Source organism: Geotrypetes seraphini, chromosome 10 (assembly GCF_902459505.1).
Source record: "Geotrypetes seraphini chromosome 10, aGeoSer1.1, whole genome shotgun sequence".
Taxonomy (NCBI): domain Eukaryota; kingdom Metazoa; phylum Chordata; class Amphibia; order Gymnophiona; family Dermophiidae; genus Geotrypetes; species Geotrypetes seraphini.
In genome coordinates, this window is record NC_047093.1 from 14626418 (window position 1) to 14649709 (window position 23292).

At 45.9% G+C, this 23292-nt stretch overlaps 2 protein-coding genes across 7 annotated transcripts in view; one reads left to right on the forward strand and one right to left on the reverse strand.

Annotated features, from left to right (window-relative positions):
• The window catches only part of ARSG (arylsulfatase G), a 125609-nt gene that overhangs the window by 98462 nt on the left and 3855 nt on the right, over positions 1-23292 (reverse strand). The gene's annotated exons all lie outside the window — the stretch shown is intronic.
• Positions 346-23199, forward strand: SLC16A6 (solute carrier family 16 member 6). 3 transcript variants are annotated; one of them, XM_033961195.1, is made up of 7 exons: positions 346-907; positions 2607-2699; positions 6603-6848; positions 7957-8100; positions 15341-15469; positions 16814-17635; positions 19795-23199. In XM_033961195.1, exons 3-7 carry the CDS (start codon positions 6614-6616, stop codon positions 20037-20039), a joined length of 1575 nt encoding a protein of 524 aa, XP_033817086.1. In that variant the 5' UTR covers positions 346-907; positions 2607-2699; positions 6603-6613; the 3' UTR covers positions 20040-23199. The 3 variants fall into 3 exon arrangements, with proteins under 3 accessions (XP_033817086.1, XP_033817087.1, XP_033817088.1); XM_033961196.1 differs by lacking the exon at positions 2607-2699; XM_033961197.1 differs by lacking the exons at positions 2607-2699; positions 6603-6848.

The following is a 23292-nucleotide window of genomic DNA, read 5'->3' on the forward strand; positions in this document are numbered from 1 at the left end:
CCACCGGTCCATAGGTGTCATAAGGTTAAAGACACCGGTGTCTAGAGCACAAATCGTCTTTCCCATCCAAAAGTCGACGTACCCTGCTCAGGAAACCCACAGCTCCTGGCAACTCGAGGGACGAGGAGGAGGAGCCTCCCGTCTCAGCCCCGCCCCACTGTGTCATCACCTCCCCTGCGCCCTTCCTCTTTCGTTTCGCCGACCAAACTAGCGGAAACCTGTTCCACCCGGCCGTAGCACGCGGGGAGGCGCGCGCGCGCGCACCGGCTGCCACTTCCTCTCGGCTACGTCAGGGTTGCCGGCTGGGCGCGCGCGCGCGCCTCTGCACAGGAGAGAACCGGTTCCAGGAAGCTGCGCAGGAGGGACATGATGTTTCCTCCCCCATTTAGTTGCAGATAACCCCCTCCCGCGCTCTTATCTCTTCTGTGCAGGGGGCATCACCCCAAGAGCGGCTAGTGCTGCATTTGGCGTGCATGTCCCACCTCCCCCTGTGCAAGTCTTCAAATGACACGTGTTGACTTGTGACTGTCAGAGAGAGAGAGAGCGAGAGACAGCCCAGCCCCTGAATAGCCCCAAAACCATTTCCCTTGGCCTTGAGGAGAATGACCGAGAACAGCCAAGTGCTGGCCAGTCTCGGTGATCCGATCGAGATGCCCCAAGCATCCTTTTCATACTAGGCACCGGGACCCTCCCCTCTGAGCGCGCTCCTGCATCCGCATGGTGCGCACTCCCGAGCCGGCAGGGACCGGCTCCAGCCGGTATAAAAGAGATCGAGATCAGAGAGGGCTCTCAGGGACAGGTTCACCAGCAGCCAGGACCATGGCATAGCCCAGTTGCTACCAGCAAAGAAAGAGTTAATCACCCTTTTACAGTAGGGAGAGACAAATCTTTATCCTTAAATTCGGGGGTAAGTTTTCTATTTTATTCTTCTAATGAAGAAAGGGCTATATCGAATTTTGCAAATAATTTCCAGACTTCAACTCCTGCTCATTTTTCTGGGCTCTTCCAAAAATACATATTTTTAGTGCTGCATTTTCTCTCTCTAGGAATACATCTGTCTTTGGATGAAATTCGCTCCCCCAATATATGAGAAATCAAAGCCCGGCGTTTTCCTGTTCTTTTAGACTCTATCTATTCGTCTTGTCTGTTCAGACTGTAAGCTCTTCCGAGCAGGGACTCTGTAGCGCTATAGAAATAATAGTAATACTTATTTTTCTACAAGTGAAAGTGATGCATTTCAAAAGATAAACAGGATGAATGCCCGGTCTAGAAATAGGAGGGTGGAGGGTTTGCAAACATTTTAATGTGTTTCCATTTCAGTGCTTTTGTTGAGCAATAAGCTGCTTATTACAGCACCAAAAAGAAAAGTGCAAATCTTAACACGCTCTCACCTTTTAGAGAAATGATTAGTTCAGGGTTGCAGCCATATTTAACAGAGGAGATGAGAAGGGACATGATCAAAACATTCAAGGTACTGAAGGGAATAGACTTAGTAGATAAGGACAGACTGTTCACCCTCTCCAAGGTAGGGAGAACGACAGGGCTCAAGTTAAAAGGGAAGAGATTCCGTACAAACGTAAGGAAGTTCTTCTTCACCCAGAGAGTGGTGGAAAACTGGAACGCTCTTCCAGAGGCTGTTATAGGGGAAAACACCCTCCAGGGATTTAAGTCAAAGTTAGACAAGTTCCTGCTGAACTAGAACGTACACAGGTAGGGCTGGTCTCAGTTAGGGCACTGGTGTCTGACTTAAGGGCCGCCGTGTGAGAGGACTGCTGGACATGATGGACCACTGACCTAGCAGCGGCAAGTCTTATGTTCTTATGAATAAGTTGGCTTGCTCTCTTCCCAAAAGACGCAATTATTACAAAAGCAGCGAAATTAAGATTATACAGATCATACCTGGGTCTATCCTACTGATCGTTTTAAGACAAAGAAATAACTATGTGTGATTCAGACTATTTCAGACACAAAACGAGAGTAACAAACAAATGACTTAATGTCGAAGTGTCCAAGGGCACAACCTAGAGACATCGATGCAGTTACACTTGCAGTGTATTTTCAGGCATTGCTAATTTTAGCTGACGAAAGTGGTGACCGGAAAGGCCAGTGCAAACCAGGCAAAAGCCAGAAAGGAGAAAGTTGGCCAACACCCCCCCCCCCCCAAACATTTAGACTGCATAAATTACTTTCCGTGCACAATTTGTCTTAAATAAAAAAAACAAAAACATCTCACCCCCAAGGCAACAAAACCTTTGCAGTTCCTTTCAGAATATAATTCCCCAACATGAAAATCAAACCACTTCATCTCTGAAGTATAAAAGTATGTAAGAGTAATATGTTACTGTTTTGATGTATTTTATGGATGTGATTTTGTAACCCACTTAGGAAAGGGCTAGAACCTTTTTAAATACATAAAGTATTTTAACCAAGAATACACAATTTTAAGAAATGAGCAATGTTCACATTCAACCACCTTTATTTATAGATAGAAGGACTTTGTGACATTAACAGTTCTCCTTAGATAGGCACTTCAGAGAGTGGCTTCAAAGGCAGTAAGTTTTAGCCTTCATTTTGCTGATTCTCTTAACTACTTTTATGTTTGCTAGATTGACAGGTAGAAACTCACCCTTCTGCAGCCATTTCCAAGGGATCAAGATACATTAAAACCGTTTTCACTACTGTTGGAGCTTTTGTCTCAGGTAGGTTGAGACATCCAGAGTTTGATTCAAAATCACCAAAGGCAAAGTAGTTTCTTTGTTATCTGAACACCTAGGTGCTAAACATAGCACAAATTAAATCTCCCTGGACACAAAGCAACAGGTGCTCAGCTTCCACTTCCTCCTTGCTTTAGTCTAAGGGCTAGATTCACTAAGCAAACCGATTGTGTACCGATCACTTTGCAACCCATTTTCCTCTACTAACCTTTTGGCCGATCACCTCCAAACCGATTCTGCAAATAAGGGGAAACGGCATGCAAAATAGCAAGGGCCGCGATTCACTAACAAAAAGCAGGCACACCGACTGGGCTGGCCGATCCAAAACCAAGCGACTGCTCAGGACCAGTCGCTTGTGCAAAAACCCTGCTCTCTGCCCCAGTCTCCTGCTCTGGCCACCCTGCTGTTGGCCCGAATCTCTTCTGCCTGCCACCCCGATTCACCACCCTGCATCTCCTGCTCTTCCCCGCACTGCGAGCCCGTGGTGTTAACCCACAGATTAAAACCACGGGCTCGTGAAAAAGTAAAAAAAAAAAGATTTTGTGCTGCTCTTCTGGGCACGGAAGGCCAGCACATGCGCAGACCATCTACAGATGGTCTGTACATGCGACGAGATCACTAGAAAGTGATCCTGGCAGTCGGTTGGGGGCGTGGTTCCGATCACCCTCATTTGCATGAGGGCGATTCGTGAATCAGCCCCCCCGGACATAGATCGGATCCCTCACGAATCGGATCCGTGCCCTTAGTAAAGGTGGGAATGTTCACAGAAAACAGCTGTACTTACTGCTCTGTTTTAAATTGTAGTACAGGTTGGCAGCACATCTTTGGCTTTCTGCAGGGAGTCAGGGCAGAGCAATATATAACTGGGTGTCTGAGAATAGGGGCCTACAGGGCATCTGGTAGGAGCCTATTCTGTAATAAAATAGTTTGATTGTAAAATAAACAGTCTGTCGAGCAATACAAACCCCCTCCCCCCAACAAATTGGATCCTAGACCCTACACGGGCCGTGTTTTGGAAAGAGAATTGCCTTCCTCAGGGGTCCTTTAGCATACGATACCTGGCGAGTGGTTCTGTGGAAATGCTGAAGCTCTTGTTGGACGCAGAGCCTGAAACAATGCTTTAAGCAAAGAAGCTATGGTTCCACCACCACCACTGCCACACACTTTTTCTAGCTCTTCCCCTTCCCTTTTTTGGATGTTTGTTTTTACTTTTTGGTCTCCTCTTCCCAGTGTCAGGTCAAAAGTGCGCCGGGACAAAGGTGCGAGCAGACAATTGAGTGCAGCGCGGAGGTGTGCGCCGAAGAAAATTACTGTTTTTAGGGCTCTGACGGGGGGGGAGGGCGTGGGGGGGAACCCCCCCCCACTTTACTTAATACAGATCGCGCCACTTTGTGGGGGCATTGTGGGGGGTTGTAACCCCCCCCATTTTACTGAAAACTTCACTTTTTCCCTGTTTTTAGGGAAAAAGTTAAGTTTACAGTAAAATGTGGGGGGTTACAACCAGTGTTCCCGCTAAGCTGCGCTGGGGTGCGCTCACGCACAAAATATTACCTCGCAGCGCACAAGTTTCTCGTCACAGCGCACACAGTGTAGAGCACAGTTCTTCAACCGCCGGTCCGCAAACAAAATCTTGCCGGTCCGCGAAGGATTCGGTCCCCGCCGCAACGAAAGGCCGGCGTCAGCTGACTTGCAACTTCCTGTTGTAGTCGCTGTGCCGGGACTCCTGCCTTCGCCGGGACTCCTGCCTTCCACCGCGTTTGCCTCCTGCCTTGTCTCCGCACCTCCAGACCAGCAGCGGCAGCTGTGTATGCATTAAACTTCGGCACAGAGCTGCCCCTAATCAATAGTTTAGCGCGGTTTCATAAGGCAGCCTCGGGGCCTTTGCTAGGCCGGCCCACATCGCATCATCGAAGCGGGCCGGCTATCAAAGGCCCCGAGGCTGCCTCATGAAACCGCGCTAAACTATTGATTAGGGGCAGCTCTGTGCCGAAGTTAAAAGCATACAGAGCTGCCGCTGCTGGTCTGAACTCTTGGGCCGCTGAAGGAGGGCAAAAAGCAGCTGTCCTGGAGGTTTCCCTTCCTCTCGCCTTTACAGGTTCCTTTTTTCCACCTTTTTTTTTTTCCTTCAAACGGCAACGGGCCCCAGCATCGCCATCAATCAAGTAAGTTCCACTGTCAATCAAGCGGTTCTGCTCGGCCAAAGCTTCCCCTGTGACATGAGCCACCCTCAGGGGAAAGAAAGTGACCCACAAAGGTGAGGGGAAGGGGGGCAGATGATGGAAGTTGGGGGGGGGAGAGAGAGAGAGAGAGAGAGAAGGGGCAGATGATGGAATGGAGGAGATGAGAGAGAGAGAGAAGGGGACAGATGATGGAAGTGAGAAGAAGGGAGAGAGAGCAGAAGGCAGATGGATGTCAGTTGAGAAGGGAGAGCAGATGCTGAATGGAAGTGGGGAAAGAACACATACTGGATGGAAGGAGGAGATAAATAAAGGGGGAAGAAAATAGTAAGATAATGGAGGGGGTGAGGGAAAGGGGTGACAAGCTGTGTGTAGACACAGTGAAAAGAGGGAAACGGGACTAAATAGTAAGAAAGAATTTAATTTAGATGGAGGCAGAAAATAGAGAAGGAAGACCAGAGAAGAAAAGGGAAGAGAGAGCAGAGAATGATCAGATCTGAGTGGAGGAAATGAGAAGAGAGATATGCTAAAAACCACAGGGGGGAGGGAAGGATAGAGATGCCAGACCATGAGGGGAACAGAAGGAAGATGATGGATGCTAGACCAAATTGGGGGGGGGGGGGGGGGGCAGGAGGAGAGATGGCAGGGAAAGACAGACAGTGAATGGAAGGGGCAGATGCTGGACTGAAGAGACAGAGAAGGTTATCATGCTGCTGTACCGGGCCATGGTACGCCCTCACCTGGAGTACTGCGTCCAGCACTGGTACTTTAAGAAGGACACGGTACTACTCGAAAGGATCCAGAGAAGAGCAACTAAAATGGTTAAGGGGCTGGAGGAGTTGCCGTACAGCGAAAGATTAGAGAAACTGGGCCTCTTCTCCCTTGAGCAGAGGAGATTGAGAGGGGACATGATAGAAACATTCAAGGTACTGAAGGGAATAGACTTAGTAGCTAAGGCAGGGAGAACGAGAGGGCACTCTCTAAAGTTGAAAGGGGATAGATTCCATACAAACGTAAGGAAGTTCTGTGGTAGAAAGCAACATATTTATTTGGCTCATAACTTGCTGGCGCCCGATATTTTTAGCTCACAGTGAAAAAAGTTTGCTCACAACACCCGCCCGCTTAGAGGGAACACTGGTTACAACCCCCCACAACACCGGCGCGATTTGTATTAAGTAAACCGGGGGTGCTCCCCAACAAAACCCCCTGTCGGAGCCCCTAAAAACAGTAATTTTCTTTGGCGCACGCCTTTGTCTTCCGCATTGTTGTCTATGAACCCCTCTTCCCCAAGCATGGCCCCTCCTCTCCCCTCCCCCCAGCTTTTATTTCATCCTCCTGTTTAATCTCCCCACCTCCTTTTACCACCTTCTCCAGCCAGTCTCTCAAACAGCCCAGCTGAGCTGGGATCACCTATGTTTGCCTGGGTCTTACTTGGCAAAAGCACAGCAGTTCCCATATTCCTTCTTAGCCCAGGTCCTGATGCGCAAAGTTTTTCTAGCCCTTTAGGTAACATTATTTGGTTTAACAGCTGTAATATCTCGATACAATCTAAACTGCTCTACAAACAAGTTTTCAAGAAGACCTGAGCAGAGGAGAACCCACAATATTACCCATTCCTCAGCAACAGATATAACAAGGTAGTTCAGGAATAATACAGATTTACTAATGCAGGAGATTAAAACGTCTTCCCTACTGTTTGTCTTTTCTGCAGATTAAATCAAGATGACAGTCATAAAAAGTAGAAAGGGCTGTGCCAATGCTAATGTTTATGAAAAAGTCCCTGATGGAGGATGGGGCTGGATTGTGGCTTTTGCTTTCTTTGTTTTGGAAGTGTTCAGCTATGGCGTCATCAAATCATTCGGAACCTTTTTCAATGAACTCAAGATCTACTTTGATGAAAGCAACAGCAGGATATCCTGGATAGTTTCTATCTGTGTGTTTGTATGGACATTTACAGGTATGCGCTCATTCTAAAATCTCCCCTTGCTTGCCGTTTACCCCCATCATGCACAGCTCACTGCATTTTCCTACTTCCTGCAACACCTCCTCTTGTATAAAGCCTGCTGTCTGAAAGCTGGATCGAGTTCCCTTGAGTTCTTCCTCCTTGGCTTATTGCTAGACAACACAGAGGTAGTACTTGGCTTGCTACTCATTCTATAGATACAGAGTCTTGACCAAGGGGGCTGTTTATCACATGTGTGGTACTTGTATAAGAACGATTGTGATGTCATAATTCCTCATTCCACCAATGCCTGAGCCAACCTCATCAGTGATGTCATAATGGCTTAATTGTCCTATACTGGGTCAGACCATCTAGCCCAGTATCCCATCTTCACGGGATCTTAAGTACCTGGCAGAAACCCAAAGAGTAGCAACATTCTAGAGCTGAGATTGTGATGTCATAATGCCTCATTCCACCAATGCCTGAGCCAACCTCATCAGTGATGTCACAATGGCTTAATTGTCCTATACTTGGCTCACATAAGAACATAAGAATAGCCTTACTGGGTCAGACCAATGGTCCATCTAGCCCAGTATCCCATCTTCAGAGGCCAATCCAAGTCACAAATACCTGGCAAAAACCCAAATAGTAGCAGCATTCCAACACATAGCAGATGTGCAAACTAGAGCTAGGTACACTTTCTATACTATAAATTTGGAAAGGTTTTAAAATAGTTGATAATTGAAAACTACTTATGCATATAGAGAAACTACAAGGATAAAATATATGGAATCGATTATCTTTTCATCCATGTATTTTCTGTGGCAGGTAGATCTCTCGGAAAAAAAATCCATATAAAGGTAGAAATATTTTATCTTTTATTTGTGAATAACTGCCACTGAAAAGCCATGCCTACTTTTTTTAAATACCAATACAATGTATGTATTATGCACATATGATAGATCTGACTTAGATAACTAGCCTCTTCGAGTGCCATAATCCTTGTCCTTCAGAAAATCAATTTTTAAAATAGATTTGTGGTGTCAAATTGTATTTCTGTATTTTAAATTCAAAGCTCTGCTATTTAGCATGTTAAAAATAACTTTTTATTTTATTTCTGTAGCTCCCTTGTCCACAATATTGAGCAATCGTTTTGGCCATCGTCCAGTAGTCATGGTCGGAGGCTTTCTTGTCAGTGTTGGAATGATCACTGCCTCTTTTGCTCGCAATATTATTGAAATGTACATCACAATTGGCATTGTCTCTGGTGAGTTTTTTTTTCCTTTGGCTAAAAGTGTTTCTACAAATAACATTTGTCTCTATCTTACAAGAACAGATGCTGGTTTCTTTTCTTAAATATGTTACCAGGGCCAAACCAGCAGCTCACTGATAATTTGCAATTAAAATAGCAGCAATAGCTTCACATTTAGCAATGTGGCACACTGTACTGCACCAGACATTGTGTCCCCGATTTGATCTCCAGCCTGGGGCTTCCACATAGCAATGTTACTTACCGTAACAGTTGTTATCCAGGGACAGCAGGCAGCTATTCTCACTAGTGGGTGATGTCATCCGACAGAGCCCCGATACGGACATCTTGCAAGCATGTCTTGCTTGAAGAAACTCAGAAGTTTCGAGATGCCCGCACCGCGCATGCGCCAGTGCCTTCCCGCCCGATGTACCGGGCGCGTCTCCTCAGTTCAGGTAGCTAGCCTGAGAAGCCAACCCAGGGGAGGTGGGTGGGACGTGAGAATAGCTGCCTGCTGTCCCTGGATAACAACTGTTACGGTAAGTAACATTGCTTTATCCCAGGACAAGCAGGCAGGTATTCTCACTAGTGGGTGACCTCCAAGCTAACCCCAATGGGATGGTGGGAGAGTTGGCAACTTAAGAGAACAAATTTTGTAATACTGTTTGGCCAAACTGTCCATCCCGTCTGGAGAAAGTATCCAGACAATAATGAGAGGTGAATGTATGAACCGAGGACCAAGTGGCAGCCTTACAAATCTCCTCAATCGGTGTCGATCTGAGGAAGGCTACAGAGGCTGCCATTGCTCTGACCTTATGGGCTGTGACCTTACAGGGAAGGGATAATCCAGCCTGGGCATAGCAGGAAGAGATACAAGCCGCCATCCAGTTGGAGATGGTGCGCTTCGATACCGGTCATCCCAACTTGTTTGGATCAAAGGAGACGAAAAGTTGAGGAGCAGTTCTGTGTGGCTTTGTGCGATCCAAGTAGAAAGCTAGAGCACGTTTACAGTCCAGAGTGTGCAAAGCAGATTCCCCAGGATGAGAATGAGGCTTTGGAAAGAACACCGGAAGCACGATGGATTGGTTGATGTGAAAATTCAGAGACCACTTTAGGTAAGAATTTTGGATGAGTACGGAGAACCACCTTGTCATGATGGAATACTGTGAAAGGTGGATCCGCCACTAGGGCCTGAAGCTCACTGACCCGACGAGCTGACGTGAGGGCCACTAGAAAAAACCACCTTCCAGGTGAGATACTTGAGTGGAGCCGTGTTGAGAGGTTCAAACGGAGGCTTCATAAGATGAGACAGGACAACATTGAGATCCCAAACCACAGGAGGAGGTTTGAGAGGAGGGTTGACATGAAAAAGTCCTTTCATAAATTTGGAAACCACAGGATGAGCAGACAGAGGTTTCCCTTGTAGAGGCTGATGGAAAGCCGCAATAGCACTCAGGTGAACTCGTATAGAGGTAGACTTGAGGCCAGACTGGGACAGGTGTAGAAGATAATCCAATACAGAAGATAGGGAAGCTCGCTGAGGTTCCGTGGCATTGGAAATACACCAGGAAGAGAATCTAGTCCATTTTTGGGAATAGCATTGTCGAGTAGCAGGCTTCCTGGAAGCCTCCAAGACCTCCCTCACTGCTTGAGAGAACTGGTGAGGAGTTATGTTGAAAGGAACCAAGCTGTCAGGTGGAGGGACTGCAGATTGGGATGAAGTAGTGAACCTTGATGTTGAGTGAGTAGTGAAGGAAACACTGGAAGAAGTACTGGCTCCCTGCTGCTGAGTTGAAGTAGAAGGGAGAACCAAGGTTGTCTGGGCCACCGAGGAGCAATCAGAATCATGGTGGCATGGTCTAATCTCAATTTGACTAGAGTCTTTTGAATGAGAGGAAAAGGAGGAAACGCATATAGGAAACGTTTGCTCCAATCCAGCAGAAAAGCATCTGCCTCTAGGCGATGAGGAGTGTAGATCCTGGAGCAAAATTGAGGCAGCTTGAAGTTGTGGGGGGCTGCAAAGAGGTCTATCTGAGGTGTCCCCCACTGAGCAAAGATCTGATGAAGGGGGTCGGAGTGGAGCGTCCATTCGTGAGGTTGAAGTAGACGACTCAATTTGTCTGCCAAGACGTTGTCCTTCCCCTGAATGTAGACTGCTCTGAGGAAGGTGTTGTGGCGAACCGCCCAATCCCAGACTCGAAGAGCTTCCTGACAAAGAGGGGCCGAACCCGTGCCCCCTTGTTTGTTGACATAATACATGGCGACCTGATTGTCTGTGCGAATAAGGACCACCATGTCGTGAAGCAGATGTTGAAAAGCTTGGAGAGCATTGAAGATGGCCCTGAGCTCCAGAAGATTGATTTGATGGAGTCGTTCCGCACTGGTCCAGAACCCCTGAGTGCGAAGACCATCCAGATGGGCCCCCCATGCATAGTTCGATGAATCGGTCGTTAGAACTTTCTGATGGGGAGGAGAATGAAACAGCAAACCTCTGGATAGATTCGAAGAGGTCATCCACCAGAGAAGAGACTGCCGTAGAGCAGGAGTGACCACAATGTGACGAGATAACGGGTCGGACACCTGAGTCCACTGAGATGCCAGAGTCCATTGAGGGATCCTGAGATGTAGTCTGGCAAAAGGCGTCACATGAACTGTAGATGCCATGTGGCCTAAAAGGACCATCATGTGTCTCGCTGAGATGGATTGGCGAGAAGACACTGACTGGCAGAGTAGAAGGAGAGCATGTAAGCGTGGAGGAGGAAGGAATGCTCGAAGTTGAATGGTATCCAGGACAGCCCCTATGAAGGGGAGAGACTGGGTGGGCTGAAGATGGGACTTTGGAAAGTTGATCTCGAAGCCCAAGCTCTGCAGAAAACAAATGGTAGTCAAGGTCGCCGAAATGACCTTGGGAGCGGACGGGGCCTTGATGAGCCAGTCGTCGAGGTATGGGAACACCTGGAGACCCATGTTCCGGAGTGCAGCGGCCACCACTACCAGACACTTCGTGAAGACTCTGGGCGACGAAGATAGGCCGAAGGGAAGCACTCGATACTGCAGATGCAGATGTCCCACCCGGAATCTGAGGAACTTTCGGGAGGCCGGATGAATCGGGATGTGAGTGTAGGCCTCCTTGAGATCCAGAGAGCATAACCAATCGTTCTGCTCGATTAGGGGATAAAGAGAGGCAAGGGTCAGCATGCGGAACCGTTCCCTGACCAAAAACTTGTTGAGGACCCGAAGGTCCAAAATGGGACGCAGATCGCCCGTCTTCTTCGGGACCAGGAAGTACCGGGAGTAAAACCCCTGGTTTTGTTGATCCACCGGTACCGGCTCGACGGCCCGAAGCCGGAGCAAAGCCTGAGCTTCCTGGAGAAGAAGAGCGGTCTGTGTGGAGTTGGAAGGATACTCTCTTGGAGGATGGTCCGGGGGGACCCGTTGGAAATGAAGAGAGTATCCCTCTCTTACGATGGAAAGGACCCAGAGGTCCGTGGTGATCGCCTCCCATCGATGACAAAAATGATGGAGACGACCCCCTATGGGAAAAAAATGGGGTAGGCAGAACGAGATCGGTTATGCTCCCTGGAGGAGAGTCAAAAAGGCTGAGTAGCCTTGGGAGCAGCCGGCATCTGAGGCTTTTGCTGAGTCTTCTGAGGCGGCTGTCGCTTTGCAGGCTGTCTCGCAGGAGGGGCCTGCCTCGGTTGATAACGCCTTTGGTAGATTATAGGCGGTCTAGAAGGACGAGACTGTTGTGGTTTAGGCTTAGGCCTCATGATAGACTGGAAAGATTTTTCGTGGTCTGACAGTTTTTTAGTAACAGTCTCGACAGACTCATCGAACAGATCCGCTCCCGCACAAGGCACATTTGCAAGTCTGTCTTGGAGATTCGGATCCATATCAATGGTGCGAAGCCAAGCCAGTCGACGCATGGCGACCGAGCAGGCCGCAGCACGAGCCGAGAGCTCGAAAGCATCATAGGAGGATTGCATCAATTGGAGGCGCAACTGGGACAGGGTCGCCACCACCTCCTCAAACTCAAACCGAGCCTCAGCATCGATGAAAGGTGTGAACTTGCGGAGTACCGGCAAGAAAAAAATCCAAATAGGACGAGAAGAAAAAATTGTAATTGAGCACTCGAGTCGCCATCATTGAATTTTGATAGATACGTCTACCAAACTTATCCATCGTTTCTCCCTTCCCTGCCAGGAGGCACGGAAGCGTAGACTTGGGAGGGGTGCGAACGTTTAAGGGAAGACTCGACTAGGAGGGACTGATGAGAGAGTTGAGCTCCCTCAAACCCCTTGTGGTGCACGATGCGGTATCGAGCATCCAACTTGCTAGGTACCGCAGGTATGGAATACGGTGTCTCCAAACACCGCATGAGAGTCTGGTCAAGTAACTTATGCAGGGGAAGCCAAAGTGTCTCCGCCGGAGGATGAGGTAAATGCATGGTGTCCAGATACTCCTTAGAGTACTTCGACCCAGTATCTAAGGTCACATCCAAGTCATCCGCCATCTGTCTGAGAAAGGATGAAAAGGAAAGTTGGTCCGCCAAGGCCGGCCGGCGAGACGGACTAGAAGACGTGGAAGCCTCCGGTTCCAGGGAGAGCTGGGAGCGGCATGGAGAGTATGAGGTAGATGGTTCTTCATACTCCGGTCCCTCTGGCTGGGATAAATCTGAAGATGAGTATCCCATACGCTGCATTTTCTTCTGTGGAGACACCTCTGAATGACGCGAGGAGTGTCTAGAAGAATGTCGAGATCGATGCCCCTCCCGATGCCGGGATGGGGGAACGTGATCTTCGAGGCATCGATCGATCCCTTGAAGCCTCGAAGGAATGGATTGGACTCGATGCAGTGGAGCGCATGGGAGGCAACGATGCCGACTCACGCAGTGCCACCCAAGTCTGGTATGGAGTGCGAAAGAACTCCTCCTGCGATGCAGTATGCCCAGGACTCCGATTATCAGGGGCAGATGTAGTACCCTGGTGACGTGGAGGTGTAATGGGCTCTAAAGGCGGCATGTCAGAAAGGGAAGCCCGCCTAGTGGGTTCCGCCGCCCTCCGCCGCTCCCCCTCGTCGAGCAGGGAAATCGAACGACGAGGAGGAGGAGGAGGGGGCGGACCGCTCTCCGGGACCGGGACCGTAGTATCGCCCTGAATATAGCGATAAGCCTCGGTCCCCATCGTCCGCATGAGCTCAACAAATTGAGCTTCGAGCAGGGATTTAAGCGATGCCGATATGGAGGGATCCGCACCGAAAGGGGGTCCTCCTGCACGGTCATCGCGTTCCTTCGTGGTCGAGTGCTTCTGCTTGGTAGCACTTTTATGACCACGGGAGGAACAGTGGAAGGCGGTACCTGAACCGAGGAGACGGGAGCAGGAACCGATGCTGAACTCGATGCAGAAGCCGGTGTGAACGATGCTGGCTTCACGATGCTCGATGCATGAGTCGCAGATGCAGGCTTCGAACAGACCGGTGAAACATCTGTCGAGGTCGAAGCAGATGGCTCCTTAGAAGACTCCATCTTAAACATGGACTCCCAAAGTAAGCAGCGCCGTTTAAAAGAGCGCGCTGTGAGCGTGGAACAAGGCCGGCACGATTTCGGAACGTGTTCTGGACCAAGACACTGAAGACAGCGCCGGTGTGGGTCCGTCAACGAAATCGCACGCTGGCACTTGCTGCACTTTTTAAAACCGGTGATAGGCCGGGACATAGGCCGGAAAAGTGACGTTGCTAGGTCGAAGGAGCTAGGTCGCAGCCACGAGGCCGGCCCGGCCGAACCGCCGGACGAAATAATTGTAACTTTTTTTTTTTTTTTTTTTAAATAGAAATAAAAGTCAAAGAAAGTAAGTAAAACAATAAAACGCGGGGAAAGAAGGCAAAATACTGAAATTTCAGTCAGCGCAGAATTGAAGAGAACTTCTCAGCTCCGCGGAAAGAAAAGAACTGAGGAGACGCGCCCGGTACATCGGGCGGGAAGGCACTGGCGCATGCGCGGTGCGGGCATCTCGAAACTTCTGAGTTTCTTCAAGCAAGACATGCTTGCAAGATGTCCGTATCGGGGCTCTGTCGGATGACATCACCCACTAGTGAGAATACCTGCCTGCTTGTCCTGGGATAATCTAGGATTTTCTGGGGGATACTGTGCCAGCAGTGTATTCACAGCTTCTAGGAAGGAAGGAATTTATTGCCACTGGTAAGGGCAACAACTGAAGACCCAGATGTAGTGTTCATGCTCTATGTGCAAGGAGGGTCTCCCACCTCTGAACACTGCTGTAGTTACCATACTAGGAACCGTGAGAAAGTGGATCTAATAAATAGGGGCAAAAATTCTCAGATAATTGTTAATGAAGATTTAGGATCCAGATCCCCAAACCTGGTATCAAGTGAAATGAAAGAAGAAAGGAGGAAATACCAGTCCCCACGCCACGCCACCCCATCCCAATCATGTCTTCAAAGAGTTGCATGTTTTTCACTTGTTTATTGCTTTTATGCTTGGTCAAGATGCTGACAAATTTTATCTCAAAAAAGATATAGCAAGATTAGAAAAGAAGGGCGACGGGATGAGGCTACTTCCCCAAGAAGAAAGGCTAAAGTGGCTAGGGCTTTTTAGCTTGTAGAAGAGATGGCTCAGGGGTGATTTGATAGTCTATAAAATACTGAATGGAGTGGAACGGGTAGATGTCAATCGCTTATTTATTCTTTCCAGAAATTTTAGGACTAGGAGGCGGTGAAGCTACTAAGTAGTAGATTTAAAAGAAACCAGAGAAAATATTTCTTTACTCAACATGTAATTAAACTCTGGAATTTGTTGCTAGAGAATGTGGTGAAAGTAGTTAGCTTAACAGGGTTTAATAAAGGTTTAGCTACTTTCCTAAAAGAAAAGTCCATAAGTCATTTGTGGAAATTCACTGAAAGAAGCATAAAATTTGTTTTACTCCTTGGGATATTGCCAGGTACTTGTGACCTGGCATAGCCGCTGCTGAAAATAGGGTATAGGCTTGATGGACTTTCAGTCTGCCCCAGTATAGCAAATCTTATGTAGCCCGTTTAGCAGTCCTTGTGCTCCCTGTATTAGAAAATGACTGGGAATATGATCATCTCAATTCAAACCAAGCAGATGCATGTAGGACATTATTCCTTAGAAAAGGGAGAACTTAGTTTCCATGTGCAGTTAGCACAGCTGAAAATGCAAAAAGGTGCAAAATGTAATTTCACTGTTCCTGCATTCATCATCATTACTTATTATTTATTCCAGGACTGGGATATTGTCTTAGCTTTCTTCCAACTGTCACCATTTTATCACAATATTTTGACAAAAAACGTTCATTGGTTACTGCAGTTGCATCTACTGGAGAATGTTTTGCTGTCTTTGGTTTTGCACCAGGTGGGTTATCAGAGTACAATATCAGGAAGTATTTCTAATCGCCTTTTATACTGTATAATTTAAAAGGTAAAGCTAAAACATTTATCTATTAGGATATTGAACGGAGTTTGAAGGGAATACTAACTTCTTTTGAAACTGTATTTTGATTACTGCAATAGTATGAACGACTCAATTCATATGTATTTGTTGAGGCGACAGGACAAAAGCATGAGAGACTTCAGCGCGCCGACAATTCGGCGCAAGATCCCAGCGCGCCGCTGAAAAAATTACTTTTAAAGAGCTCCGAGGGGGGGTAGTTAAGTTTACTCTATAATGGAGGGTTCCAACCCCCCCACCCCCAAAGGCAGCGCGAAGAGTATGAAGTAAACTGGGGGGAGTTCCCCACTCACACCCCGCGTCGAAGCTCTTTAAAAGTAGCTTTTTAGGCGGTGCGCTGGGGTCTTGCGCCGAATTGTCTGCGCTGCAATGTTGGTGCGCTGAAGTCTCACACACGAATGACTATGAACCACTTGTTGAAACATGGAATGTCTTTTTTACTTGCTGCTCAAACATACCCCCTACCCTTTTTACTAAACCACGATAGTGGTTAGCGCAGGGAGCCGCGCTGAATGCTTTGCGCTGCTCCCAACGCTAGTTCCTATGAGCGTTGGGAACAGTGCGGAACATTCAGCACGGCTCTGTGCTAATAAACGCTATCGCAGTTTAGTCAAAGGGGGGATAGTTTGGTAGATTAACAAAATGGCAGTTCTTCATGCCAAAATTGGGTGGCACGTCGAAAGCGCGTCAGACACAGGCGTGCCGACAATCCCACACTGACATCTGCGTGCAGGACCATTGCACACCACCAGTTCCACAGCTTTCACGTCTTACTGTTGGCATTCTTAGGGGGTGTTTGGGGGGGAACCCCCACATTTACAACTGCTCGCGCTCCCTCTGGGGTTGGGGGTAACCCCCCCCCCCCCACTACACTGAAAACTCCCAAACAGCAAGAGAATGGAACTTTTCAGTGTACTGGGGGGTTTCCCCCTCCCAAATCCCCCCCACCCAGCCATGGGAGCGTGACCAGTTCTAAGTGTACTGAGGGGTTCTACCCAACTCTTCTCAGAACGCTAATGGTAAGGCATGAAAGCGGCAGAACCGGACCTGCGCGCAGATGTTGGTGCGGGATTGTAAGCGCGCCAATGTCCTTTGCGTTTTCGTAGGTGTACCCAAAATTGTCTACATGCAAACTAATTCCTAACAAAAAATGCTATTGGCAGAATCATCACAGCATCTCTGAATTGAGGCCTCTTCAGTGTGGAATTAGAATCTTCATCTTGTCTTTGTTTTCCTCCCTCCTCCCAGCTATCACTTATCTGATAGAGCAGATTGGATGGAGACAGAGCCTCAGGATCATTGGAGCACTGCAGCTAAATATTGTGGTTTGTGGCGCACTGCTCCGACCAATTATAATCCAAGCACCAGAAGAAGTCATCAAAGAGCCCCCAAAACAAGATAACCAGGAGATAATGTACATGCTTGAAAATGAGCAAACTCGTATATCAATAGACTCTGTGGATTCTGGAGTAGAAGTAACCAATTCTCCCCAAAAAGCTCCACAAATTGAAAATTCTCAGAGAGAAAATGAACTGCTCCAAGAAGATGTCCAGATGCTGGCAGAGGGTGGCTGCCCTTCGAAGAAGAAAATTCCACTGCTGGACTTTTCGGTGCTGAAAGAGGCCAGTTTCATATGCTACGCACTTTTTGGTCTCTTTGCCACACTGGGATTCTTCGCACCTTCGCTGTTTATCATTCCTCTCAGTGAAAGTCTTGGCATTGATAAGGATCGCTCTGCGTACATGCTGTCCGCCATGGCTATTTCTGAAGTTTTTGGAAGAATTGGCGCTGGCTTGGTCCTCACCAGAGAGCCGATCCGCAAGATTTACATTGAGCTTATCTGTGTCATTTTGCTGTCTATCTCTTTATTCGCCTTCCCTTTTGCTTCTGAATTTTGGGGACTGATAGTGTGCAGTGCATTTTTTGGGTTCATACTTGGATCAGTGGCAGGCACGCATATACCATTACTCGCTGAAGATGATGTTGTGGGTATTGAGAAGATGTCCTCTGCAGTTGGAGTGTATGTCTTTATTCAGAGCATCTCTGGGTTGGCTGGACCACCACTTGGAGGTAAGAAGCTTTGTCTTTTGTAAACCTGATTTATGACTCATTTCTTGACGTGGCTGCCTTCTGTAATTAAGTCTGATATTTACACTACAACAGATGGTGCTTTCGACTCCTAACTCCTCTCACCTTGGGTTCTACATCTACATGCCTGTCTGTCTGTTCAAGTTAGATTGTAAGCTCTTCTGTACAGGAACCATCTATAAATGTCAAAATATACATACAGCGCTGCATACGCCTTTCAGCATAATATAAGTCACAGGCGTCAAACTCAAGGCCCGTGGGGGGGAAATTCCGCCCGCTTGGCTGCTTTAAGCGGCCCCTGGTTCGATACCCACACTGTTACCTTGTGGCCAGCTCCCTCCTTCTCACAGCTGTAGTGTGCACAGAGCCGGATGCAGCGGCTCCTCGCGCATCACACACCTCATCCAGAAGCATTCCCTGGCGTTGCGACGTCAAAAGAGAAGGCTTCCAGTTCAGGACGGACTAGGAGCTACCACACATGGTTTCATGCACACTACAGCTGTGAGGAGGAGGGAGCCGGCCACAAGGTAACACTGGGAGACATTGGACCGCAGGCCGCATAAAAAGGCCAGGTTGGAGCCGGCCAAAAGTTTATACACCCACCAGAGGGAGACACAGCATGGAGGGAGATAAAGGTAGGGGGAATTATTTTATTTTCAAGTTTGTGTTTGAATTGTCAATTTTGAGCATTTTAATCCGATATCTATCTTTTGCACTGCTCAGGAAGAAATACATTTGTTTCTTTTTCGCTGGGGGTTGTACTGCATGCAGAATCTTGAATCTTAGGGTGTTTTTAAAAAAAATATTAGTACTTTTAGTTTTTGGTCCCGTATTTGCATAGGGTTTATCTGTGTTCTGGTAGGAATGAATGTTGAACATACAATGTGTTATGGGGGTAAGGCTCTAGGGTGGAGATTGGGTCTGGCCCGCGTCTTAGCCTGTGTTTTGGATTTCAGCCCCTTAATGTGATCGAGTTTGTAGAAGTAAACAAACACCTATTCCTGTTGCCGCAATTGGCTGCAGTGAACTTAACCACAACATTTAAGTGTAATTTGTAACAGCTGCCTTCACTGTATAATTCTTCCGCTAGGAAATGATCTTTACTGCACCAAATAAGAAAACTATGAAAATTAATGACATTTATGTAAGTCCATATTAGGGTAAGAAGCCAACTCTGAACAATGTAATATACCATTATTCATTTCTGAAAATTCAATTATATCTCAATGTATTTACTGTACAACTTCTTTTATCCTGCATATTTCAACAAGGATTCATTGTAGCTTACAATAAGATTATAGTAGGGTTCATTGTGTACAACTGAATATCAATCATGCAAGTTATATTGAGAAAAGGTAGGTCTTTATCATTTTCCTGAAATGCTAGTAAGAAGAGATCCGACGCAGACATAATGGTAGGTTATTCCTTTTTGAGGGGGGCCTTGAAATTCAAAGGTGGACTCAAATAATTTTTTCCACTAACTTGTTGGGGTTAGCAAAAGGGTAGCTTGAAGCGCTTTGTTGTTCTGGAGTTATACAAGAATATGCAACCTTAGTATCAGATACAAGTCCTTGCGCGTTCTCTCCATATATGGCCTTGTGAACGATCATAAACTGAGTTCTTCTTTTCATTGGCAACCTGTGGATCTCTCTCAGTAGCGGACTTGCCCTCTCAAAGTGACTTGAGAAATTAGTCTAGCCGCTGTAATCTGGAGTAGTTGCAATCTCTTATTCCTCATCAGCGATATCAGAATACAAAAAATTGCAGTAGTCCAACTATGGGAGTAAAACAGGCCTAATTGTTTTTAATTGCCTTAGTCGGAAGAAGATTTTTTTTCTTTTTTTTTTTTAAGTAACAGAATGAATTTGGGTTTCAAAGGTTAGGTAAGAGTCCAGAATGACTCCCAGAACTTTTGTTATGTTTTCAATCTTTAGGGTTTTTTTTTTTCCTATAAGTAATATCAAATCTTTATGTGACAGTGAGTTGTAATCACCAAACCAAAGTATGTTAGGCTTCAGTTTGATTAAGTCAGAGCCTCTCTCCCTAATACTAACATTCTGCAGCCTCCTGAAAATTGTGAAGGAAAATGGTGAAATACATTGTTTTAATATGATCATTAACTGGTACCGTTTTTTTGGCAGGTATTTTGGTGGACTACACCCAGAGCTTTGGATCTGCATTCTACTCCTGTGCTGTTGGACTGGCAATAAGTGCCATATTTCTGGCTTTAGTACGACCATGTAAGGTAGGTCTATGTCAAAGAAAGCAGCACTTGGAGAAAGAAACTGAAGAAAAGGAAGAAGTTCTACAAATACCAGATGAGTTTCTTGAAATGGATTTCAGGAAGAATGATGTACCAGTAAACACTGATGAAAGCATGGCTTAAGGAAGACATCTATGCATCAAACACTAACTCTTAAGAGGAAGATTTATGTTCCCCGATAGCCTTAGCTGCATCTTAAAAGGGAACATAATGAAATATACCCAGTGGCCATTTTACAGTTGTGTTCATGAGAAAGTATGTTCTCTTTCAACTGGCCAAAATGCGCAAAACATTCCATGCATCATCACCAAACTAGCCTTGTATCCGAAGTCAAATCTCCTCTGTGTTAACAGTCCTGCACTAAAGAGATAAGCATGCATGCAGTCTGTTACCAAATGGCCCATACTGCAAAACAGCTAATATTACATATTCAGTTATTTTGGTTCCAATAGGAACTTAAAATCTGCAAAATGCATCATGCCCATTAAACAGATGCAGAGAAGTGAACACCACTATCTCAGATGTTATATAATTTTGGCAGGTACTGTGCCAGTTATGGATTCTTGTTACCAATATGAACTGCTGTATAAAGTTATCTAGGTGCCTACACCAAACTTAAGTTATTTAATTATCTAATGTTTAATTAGGAGCTGGAGATGTTAGGTTTTTGTGGCCAGTAATTGCTACAGATGCTGTCTGAAGAAACTTTCATTCTTGCATATCGTTGCCTAGTGTTCAAATCAGATAATCAGAGTCTGGTTAATGCAAATCAATATTTATTATAGAAGTATTATAGGTTGCTGTTGGATTTTAACAACAGAACCTGTATAGGAAAGTTAATGAAACTATTGTTAGTTTGCAACATTTTTCATGGCTGTTGGCTGGATATTTTCAGAAATGGTTTTTATAATCTGCTGTTGATGAATTCATATGGACACTGTTCATTGTGCTGGTGATTAAACCGACTACAGTAGTTGCCTCTTTCAGTGACTCATGTTTCTCTACCAGCATTACAAGCGTCATAGTTAAGGTTTTGTCAGTTTGGCCCAGGTTCTATAAGCGATGCCTTAACTAAGGTGCTGGTACGTGTTAAGTCCAAAACGCCATTTAAAAGCAGACTTAAGAGAAATTATAAGGCGCCTATTGTCAAATTGTGCTTCCGGAGGCACCTACCACTGCCTCAATGCCAATGTAGATATGGCTAAAGCCAGAAGTGCCTCTGCTATTCACATCAAAGAGAGGCACCGTAAATTTAAGCCTTAAACCCTTGCGCCTACCTTTCCCGAAGCTGCAATTCCAGAAACAGCACCGTCCCGTGATTGACATGCTATCGGTGGCCCATGGTGCTGTGTGCATTAGGACCATCATTCCACTTAAATAACATACTCAACCCCCATCCCTCCACGAGGCAGAAAATACATAGGCATACATCGGAATCTCATTAGTTTAAAATGTAAAGTGGATAGACTAAAAGGCACCTATATGGTTTTTTTCTGCTCTGATTTTCAACAAAAAGGTATTTGTAGAGCAGACGCACACCAATGCCAGTTAAGCCACTTGTCAGAAACCGGGTAGACCAAATGATACTGTTCAAAAGGCCAGATCCATTTGAAATCCACAGCATAAAACATTTCAAAGGATCTTGCACTTATTTCTGAAATGTGAGGTACTTCGAGGCACAATGATGGTTTAGGTTCAGAATAAATACAAAAATATTTATAGCCCATTATATTTTTTTATGAGACTTTTTGCTGCTATAGTCTAGTCATAAGTATAGCAGGGATGTGCATTCACTTGATACAACATGGGAATGTCGGCAATATTTCTGTCCCATTTCATTCTTTTTATTCAAAGCATTGGGATTTTATTTTCCGTCATCAACAGTGTGGTCGGTTTGCAAAATAGTGCACACTACTGATGCTGTTGTCATGTAACAAAATAGTAAAATAAAACACTATCTCATAAATGCCACAGGAAACCTAAACAAAAGATGTGTACCGCATACCACTGAAGCAGTAGCTCAGGTGAACTTATGACTAGTTTAAAGAGGTGTTAATTTGAACCCACGCTGCTCCTTGTGACCCTGGGCAAGTCACTTGGGCCCAAATTCTGTAACCAGTGCCTAAGATTAGGCACCTATTTCGGAGGCGCTCAACTACTTAGGCGCCTATCAAGAAAGTGCGATTCTTTAAGGCGCCTCCAAAAATTTAGGAGGCCTTAAAAAAAAAAATAAAAAATAGGCGCTATGCATGTTAGGCCTTCTTACAGAATCCCTGCTCTTAAGCATGCCTAAGCGCTCGCATGGGTGCCTAACGTTTAGTTATGCCTAGAGCTGGCCTATTTACTGGTCGCCTCCAAAATAGGTGCCACTCAGCGTGATTCACTAAACAGCACCCAATTGTGCTTGGATCACGCTGAACAGGGCCTATATTGGCGCCTACCTTTTGACCGCTTCTTATAGAATTTGCCCCTTAATCCCCCCTAATGCCCCAGGTACATTAGATAGAATGTGAGCCCACCGGGACAGATAAGGAAAAATGCTTGCATACCTGAATAAATTCATGTACACTGTTCTGAGCTCTCTTGGGAACAGTATATTGAAAACGGAATAAATAAAATGTCACCTTCATTTAGGTGAACTGTTACACTAGAATGTCCATAGTGACAAGAATGGAACAATTATTACAGCAAGTTTCCAAATGTGGTGAAGGTGAAATTTTAGAAAACACACCACAGCACAAGAATAATTTTGATCACGTTAGACTTGTATTTCTCCACAGATACACTTCTCCCTCCATATTCAGTTTCAGCAATTGTGGTTTCGATTATTCACAGTTTTTAGCTTGCTGGCTCCTCTCCCCCATTACGTCAGCTTGCATAGAGAAATCACTGATTTTAAGCATTTACAGAGAAAATTGCTGATTCCCAGCACTTTCTTCACCATGTTTTGCCTCTCCTTCAGGAACAGGCCAAGTCTCCCACCATGTTATTCGCAGTTTCACCATATTCATGATGGTTTTTAATAGAAAACAACGAACACATGAAAAAGTTATTCACGGTTTTTCTGTATATTTGCGGGTTTGTTAATCCCCTATCAGCGAATACGGAGGGAGAAGTGTATTCAGTATCTTGACATAATTTGCAAAATGATTAAATTTATATTTACTATTACCATGCACCTATATGCTGTAAAACCAATCAAATTGAGAGCGATAGATGTACAACTGTGATTTTTTACTTGTTGAGGAAAGGATTGCTGTTTAGTACTGTATTTTACAAAAACATGTCCAATAAATCTGTTTTTCAATGATTGATTGTGCTTTTTTATGTACAAATGCTAAAAAAAAAAAAATTGAGCTGAATTTTGACAGCATGA

What these genes read in the sequence shown, in the direction of transcription:
- SLC16A6 (XM_033961195.1), top strand. Translation starts at nt 6,614, where the DNA reads ATGACAGTCATAAAAAGTAGAAAGGGCTGTGCCAATGCTAATGTTTAT. An exon ending in CACAATTGGCATTGTCTCTG is followed by an intron (nt 8,101 to 15,340) that starts GTGAGTTTTTTT and finishes TATTTATTCCAG; the next exon opens with GACTGGGATATTGTCTTAGC. An exon ending in GGCTGGACCACCACTTGGAG is followed by an intron (nt 17,636 to 19,794) that starts GTAAGAAGCTTT and finishes TTTTTTTGGCAG; the next exon opens with GTATTTTGGTGGACTACACC.